We start from the raw sequence: 7,871 nt of genomic DNA, 5'->3' as shown, positions 1-7,871 counted from the left end.
AGAGAGAGAGAGAGAGAGAGAGAGAGAGAGAGAGAGAGAGAGAGAATGCAGCATGGACCTGCTTGGATGCTGAGTCCCCCAAGCAATGGTGACAACATCCTGTCATTGCACTGAGGACAGTTCACTATGAACTGGGCATCCCATGGCTGTGTGGGTGTGTAAATTTCTGGGTGTATAAAATGCATGGCGATTATAAAATCACAGACACTGTGACATGTTCATTTACAGCTGAAGGGACAAGGGAGGGCTAAGCTGCCCTGGATGCATTTGTCCACCCTTTGGGGATATTTTGGGAGAGAGTGTGACAATGAACCTCCTCTGTAGAGTACTTGCACACAAGCCTCCCATCTTTCCTGTGTAGCAGACCCTGCTTAAATGATTGGTCTATGTCTAGGGCTTTCAGGGGAGAGCCAGCGAGGGACAGAGACTTCTCGGTTCTGGGTTTTGTGAGGGGACTTGACCTTTCCTCAGTAGGAGGCGAGAAACCTGTCCACTCACAGTCCTTCACAGCCTGTAGGTGTTCAACCACAGGACTATATTCCATCTCTCAGCTGACCACAGGGCACAGATGACTGAACAGACATCCACGGTGGCCCTCTGTGTCCTAGATCTGCCTTCTTTTCCCCAGGTGGTTTCTTATGTACTCATGGATGGTGACTGGAGACCCTGTGCTGGGATGGGGTCCAAGGATGCTCTTGGTTCCCCTGTACACTCAAGGCTCTCCCATGCCCTCAGGGCTCCCCTGTACATTCTCAGCTCGCCCGCACACTCACGGCTCGCGTTCTCTAGCCGCACCAGGCAGTTGAGGTAGTCATCGAAATCCAGCTGGAGGTCCTCGTTTGCATATCTGAGGACGATCAGCTGCAGGAGATGGCCACCCAGCTGAAAGCCTGAGGAGAAACAGGAGACTCAGGACCTGCTGTGGCTGACCCCATGGTGAGCCGACATCTCTGGGACCTCCAGAGGTATAGAAGTGAATTATTCAGTGTGCAAAGCCTGTGTGCACGCGTTCATGTGGATGTCCATCTGCAAAAGTGTGGGTGGAGGCCAGAGGTCAAAGGCAGCTATCATTCCTCAGGGTCACCCCCCCTTACTGGTCTGGAACTTGCCAAGTAGGCTAGGCTAGCTGGATAGCAAACTTCAGGGATCCTCCTGGCTCTGCCTCTCCAGTGCTGAGATTACAAGTACAGGCTACCTTATTTATATTACATGGGTTCTGGGATTGAACCCAGGTCCTTGGGCTAGTGTGGCCATCTCCCCAGCCCACTGGATCAGGGGCAGGGGGAGACATCTTCTTGGAGACAGGAGGGAGGAAGAATGGAATGAGGAACTATTAGAGGGCAGACCAGGAGGGGTGGGGGTAACGACTGGACTATAAAAAAAAAAAGTAATTAAAAAATCCTTAAGATCCAAGGTATTGGAGATATCTCCTAAGGGACTGCTGCCCTCAGTGAGAGGTGCTGTGTAAGGGCTCATTCCTTACATCATGCTAGAGCTGTGCACACTGGGGGCCAGCGTGGCTCTGGAGATGGCCTGGCCACCACAGGCCACGGCTCCACTTCTCCAGCCTTCATTTTCCTCATTTGTCAGTGTGGTGATTTATATATGACTGGCCCAGGGAGTGGCACTATTTGGAGATGTGGTCTTGTTGGAGGAAGTGTGTCACTGTGGACATGGGCTTTAAGACTTTCATCCTAGCTGCCTGGAAGCCAGTCTTCTCCTGTCTGCCTTCAGAATAAGATGTAGAACTCTCAGCTCCTCCTGCACCATGCCAGCCTGGATGCTGCCATGCTCCTGCTTTGATGATAATGGACTGAACCTCTGAACCTGTAGGCCAGCCCCAATTAAATGTTGTCCTTTTAAGAGTTGCCTTGGTCATGGTGTCTTTTCACAGCAATGGAAACCCTAACTAAGACAGTTGGATAGTTTGGACAAGTGGGAATTTCATTTGGGTCTGGCTTTCATCGCTTTGCTTCCCAATCTGTGGTTTGGGGGTAGCATTCTGTCCCCATGCTAACTCTGGGTACATATCTATCTACATGTTATCAGGAGCATTTGGAAGCCCAGCAGGGGTCTTCCCACTCATTCTTCCAGCTCCACCAGAGGTGGAGGCTGGCTGGTCTGGCTCTGGAGCACACACATCACACCTGGCCTCAGCCGTTCCTAAACCCAAGGGACCAAAGGAGCATGAGCAGAGAGCAGCTCCCCCTGTATCAACTTAGGACTACAAAGACTCAGTAGTTCCCTGCTCAATCTATTCTGCCATGGAAATGGGATCACAAGCCCCTAAGAAAAAGGACCCAAGGTGTCACATGGTGTTGTGCCTTCTGCTATGGACAGTGGAAAATGATTGTTTAGAATGCAGCATGGTGGGCCAACCTCAGCTGCTACTGAGCCCAGTTCAGGTTTTTGATGTTGGTTCTCCTCCCGTTCCTTCTTCCCTCCCCCATTTCCCCTTGCACCCCCCCCATCCCACCCAGACTCCTTTCCCCACGCCTGTCACGTGTCCACTGGGCCTCCACACCATCCTTGTCTCCTCCTCTTCCTCTCTCATGGTCTTTCCAGCTTTGTAGCTTGCTGCCCCCCAATTACACACAAACAGGAAAATGTCAATTGGAATATACACATCTGACGTGTTTCCTTACCTGCAGCTTTCAGTGCCGTCCGCAGCTCATAGGAAGACATGGTGCCAGACTTGTCCACATCGAACTGGAGAAACAGGTCCTGGGGCCAGGGAGTAGAGCATTGAGACATCAAAGCCCAGGGACTAGTGACAAGCAGCTGCCTTCTAAACAGACAAGGTTGGACCCAGACTTTTCTCTTTCCTTCCTTTCCTTCCTCTTCTTTTATCTTCTTCCTCCCTCCCTCTCTCCCTTCCTTTTTTCCTTCCTCCCTTCCTCCCTCCCTCCCTCCCTTCCTTCCCTCTCCGACAAGGTCTCATGTAGCCCTGTCAAGCCTCCAGCTCTCTGTGTAGCAAAAGATAACCTTGAACTTCTGATCCTTTTGCCCGTACAAAGATCAGAGTCCTTGGTCCTTGAGTGTGTGGATTATAGGTGTGCTCCACCATGCCTAGTTTCATGCTGGGGATCAGACCCAGGGTTTCATGTGTGCTATGCAAGCACACTACCAAGTTAGCCACATCCCCAGCCCATGTGGTGCTGAGGAGTTTGGGTTTCACGCTGTAGCTCTGCTTCCAGCTATGGGTCCCCTTCTGTCTCCTTCTCTTCTGGCTGGAAGCACCGTGGTACCTCTGCCTGCATCAGGATACACTGTGGCTCCTTGACTCCCTCCCAATAGCACTCTTAGGCTGTAGCCTAGGTCTTTGCCTGCCTCTGCTGGGCGTCTGAGCCAGATCACATACCATCCAGTGCTTTAGCTTGTCCCAGAATACCCGGAACTCTTCAAACTCCAGCTTCCCGTTACCACTGGTCTGACCACATGAGCTAAGGGTCTTTCAACTTAGAAGCCTTGTGGGATCACAAGAGGATACAGCTCTGGGATCACAGGTGGAGTCAGGGCTGTGTGGCATGAGTAGCAGATTTGAGGCTGGAAGAATAATCTGGAGACAGGAACCTCTGAGGAGGGCAAATGGAAGGTGAGATGGGGCAGGCACCTGAATATTTACAATGCAGGAAAACAGACCCATCATTCCCTTGAGGGAAACCCCGGATCCATTTGGAAACCCTCTCTCTACTGCATTGTTCTTGGCTCTGTTGATTCTGACCCAACCCTACTTAGGTTGACAAAGCATCCCTCTTCATAGAGCTGCAGTGCCTGTCCCCAGGAGAGTGAGCTCTATAGGACTCCTCTGCCCACAGGGACCCGTGCACCTGCTGAGAAGGATACATCCATCAGAGAGATGATGTTTCTGCAAGACAACAGGCTCAGCCTCTTGAACTTGAGGGCTGTTTCTGCAATCACATAGGTAGCCATGTGATCAGTGGCCCCGATAAAACAAACCCAATCTTCCCCTCTTCTGGGAGCCCAGTGGTGTAGGCAGATCAGGCGTTCTTGGACAGTGATGTGGACACTGTCTTAGGATGTTGAGAGTAAGGGCTGGACTTCTGGAAGGAGAGTTTGCAATCTCTTCAGAAAGACTTTCGGGATGGGCTCTTCCCATGCATTTATTTTTGCATTAGGAATCCCAAGATTTTACCATGTCTGTTTATTAAAGATTTGTTCTCTTTTAATTTTGTATATATGGTTTGTCTTTGTATGCTCAGGTGCCTGAAGGTACCTATGGAGGCCAGAAAGAGGCATCAGACCCCCCAGTGCTAGAGTTATAGGAGACTATGAGCAGTCCAACTCTGGTCTGCTGGGAACCCAACTCTGGTCCTCTGCAAGAGCAGCAAGTGCCCTTAACCACTGAACCATCTCTCCAGCCCAATCATCATCCTCGCCAAAACTGCAAATATTACTTAGAAATTATGCCAGGCAGTGGTTGTAATATTCAGAGTCCTGGCACTCGGGAGGCAGAATCAGGAGGAGCTCTTAGTTTGAGGCCAGCCTGGACTATAGAACAACTTTTAGGATAGCCAGGGCCACACAAAGAAACCCTGTCTCAAAAACAAACCAAATCAAACCAAACCAAACCAAACCAAACAAACAAACAAAAAAAACCCACAAAAAAAGAAATTATATAAATGGCTAGTTGAGAATATTAACATGATAGATTAACAGCCACACAATATTCTACCATTTCCCAAGTGCACTTTAATGACCAGCTCATAAAGTTCAATGGGCAAGATTTTAAATTGCTAAAGAGATGAATGTGGTGGTGCCTGCTTGTAATCCCAACACAAAGGAGGCAAAAGCAGGTAGCAACTTGGAGACCAGCCTTGTCTGCAGCAAGGCAAGCTCCAGGCGAGCCAAGGCCCAAGTGAGGCCTGGTTTCAAACAAAACAAAGAATAACACTCCCCCAAAACTGCTGAAGAAATCTGATATTCATATACAACTGGTGGAGCCCTAAAAACACTGTGGTAGCTGGGTGTACCGCATGCCTGTAATCTTAGCACTCAAGATTTAGGGGCTGGAAGAATATAAATTTGAGGTCCGTCTAGGCATTTAGCCAGAACCTCTCTCAACAAATAAAACCAAGGGCTAGGGAGTTGGCGCCATCAATGGAGTGCCTGTCTCGTAAGTATGAAGACCTGCATTCAGTCCTTCAGAACACACATGAAAAAACTGGAACACTGGCTTGGATTTTAATCTCAGCACTGGGGAGCTAGGGTTTGGCTGGCCAGGATAGTTTACTTAGTGAGTCCCAGGTCACTGAGAGACTCTGTCCAAACATACAAAACAAGGGCAATGGCCCTGAGGAGACATATCTGAGGTTGTTCTCTGGCTCTACATGTTGGTGCATACCTGTACATGTGAACAACACACACACACACACACACACACACTTGCACACATTCATACTCTTGAAAATACATACACAGATACACATGCACTCACACACATACACAAATTCACACCCTCACACATACACATACACTTATGCAAACACACACATTCACACATACTCACCCACACTCATATATACACTCATGCAAATTGACACACTCATTCACACTCACACACTCATACAAATACACACTCACATTCACCCATATACATACACACTAACACACTCACACACTCACACACACACTCACACACATACAAGCACACACATACTCACCCACATTCACCTACGCTAAACAGTATGCTAAGTGTAAGAATTCAGTAACAACCACATAATGTATGATTCTTTGATATAAAATGTCCAGTATAGTAAGTCTAAGACAGAAAGTGGATGAGAGGCTACCAGAAGCTGAGGGAAGGTAGAATAGGAAGTGATTGCTGTGGTAAAAATGGACCTTGTACACACACGTGCAAACACAGATACATATACACATGAGAACACAAAAATGTATATACAAGTGCACATACAGCACAGGCAACACATGTGTATACATATATACACTCATGTGCATGTGCATAACACAGACATATATACACCCACACACAGCACAGATACATACACACATGTGAGAACACAAACATGTATAATACAAGTGTATACACAGCACAGGAAACACACATGTGTACCATGTATACATAATACACTCCTGTACATGTGCATAACACAGACATCTATACACATATACACAGCACAGACAACACACATATACATGTGTGCACACATTCACATCTGAAGAGTACAGACCACACACACAGTGACAGTGGTTCTTTGGGGGTTATCAGATGCAATGATTTTTATCTTTGCCACTAGCTTTTCTGTAGTAAAGTCTATAGAGTACTCTATGGGAAGCTGCATCAGTGTCACATGATTAGGAAATAAGCAATGAGACCAGATTCTATGGTCTGCATACATGTTGGCTATGGGGAGCAGGTCTGATGCTCCAAGGAACACAGCCTGGGAGAGCCCTGACAGGGAGGTCATTTGTTCTCTCCAGGGAGCCCTGTCCCCTGTGGGGATGGCACTTACTCTTTTGCAGAACAGCATTTAGAACATATTCAAGCTCCTCAGCCGACACCTCCATGTCCTGTGGGTACAGAGAACGATGCTTTATGGTCCTCACAATCCTAAACTTCACTTGACTTCTGGGGGAGAATGGCCCTGTGGCCGCTGTGCTGGGAGCTGAGTTCACTTCAATGGTAGCTGCAGCACATTGGTTTCTCAGGGAAGGGCCGATCACCCCAGGAGAGATAGCAACCTGGAAAGACTCAGGAAAGGGGAAGGCAAGCTGTCCATTCCTGTAAAGATGCAATACTCTCTGGGAATGCTTCAAAAAGCTGCCAGAGATGTTAGAGAATCAGAAGACCTTTGGAGAGCAAGCGGAGTACCCAGAGAACCAGAAAGTTTTCACATATTGGGGTCTCACCTGCTCTTCAAGACAGAAGACCTAAGATGGTTAACCATGACCTAACCATGACATGGTTAATTTAAAACCTCAAGGGGTGGATCTTGGAATTATCAGTGTAAGATACTGACCCCTGCATCCACAAAGCAAAAGCTGGTGAGAGATACACTTAGGCCTTACTAGGGCCACGGAAGGGAGCCCACAGTTGTTGGATGCTCAGGCCGTTTAGTGTATGTGTGTGTGTGTTGTGTGGCTTGTGTATGTGTGGAGTGTGGCTTGTGTGTGTAGTTTGTGTGTGTGGTGTGTGCTGCGTGTGTGTTGTGTTGTGTGTGTGCTGTGTGCTCTGTATGTGTGGTTTATCTTGTATGGTGTGTGTGTGTGTGTGTGTGTGTGTGTGTGTGGTGCATGCTGTGTGTGTGTGTGGTTTGTCTGTGTATGGTGTGTGTGTGGTGTGGTATGCTGTGTGTGTATGTGTGTGTGGTTTGTCTATGTATGGTGTGGGTGTGGTGTGGGTGTGGTTTGTGTATGTGGTATGTGTATAGTGTTGGTGTGGTTTGTGTGTATATGGTATGTGTGTTTTGTGTGTGTGGTATGTGTATGGTGTTGGTGTGGTTTGTGTGTATATGGTGTGTGTATGGTGTGTGTGGTATGGGTGTGGTTTGTGTATGTGGTGTATATGTTTATGGTGTGTGTGGTTTGTGAGTGTATGGTGTGTATATGTGGAGTATGTGTCTGTGTGTATGTGTGGTATGTGTGTGGCTTGTGTGTGTGTGGTATGTGTGTGGTTTGTGTGTGTGTGGTATGTGTGTGGTTTGTGAGTGTATGGTGTATATATATATGGAATATGGAATATGTATCTGTGTGTGTTGTGTGTTATGTGTGTGTTATGTGTGTGGTGTGTGTATGGTTTGTGTGTGGTGTGTGTGTGGTTTGTGAGTGTGGTTTGTGTGTGTATGGTATGTGTGGTGTGTGTGTGGTGTGTGGTGTGTGTGTGTGTGTGT

The 7,871-nt window shown here is 47.9% G+C and overlaps 1 protein-coding gene across 1 annotated transcript in view; it reads right to left on the bottom strand.

The window, feature by feature from the left end:
- Positions 1–7,871, bottom strand: part of Capn9 (calpain 9) — a 40,842-nt gene that overhangs the window by 1,695 nt on the left and 31,276 nt on the right. Inside the window, exons 14-18 of the mRNA XM_031336895.1 lie at positions 6,495–6,552; positions 3,847–3,911; positions 3,362–3,430; positions 2,646–2,724; positions 774–890 (exon numbers count right to left, since the gene is read on the bottom strand). Of these exons, the coding sequence (XP_031192755.1) occupies positions 774–890; positions 2,646–2,724; positions 3,362–3,430; positions 3,847–3,911; positions 6,495–6,552 (388 nt within the window). The remainder of the gene's footprint in view (positions 1–773; positions 891–2,645; positions 2,725–3,361; positions 3,431–3,846; positions 3,912–6,494; positions 6,553–7,871) is intronic.

This window comes from Mastomys coucha, unplaced genomic scaffold, assembly GCF_008632895.1.
Source record: "Mastomys coucha isolate ucsf_1 unplaced genomic scaffold, UCSF_Mcou_1 pScaffold22, whole genome shotgun sequence".
In the NCBI taxonomy this organism is placed as follows: Eukaryota; Metazoa; Chordata; class Mammalia; order Rodentia; family Muridae; genus Mastomys; species Mastomys coucha.
Note: the sequence above shows the minus strand (reverse complement) of the source record. Positions and strands in the feature narration are given on the sequence as shown.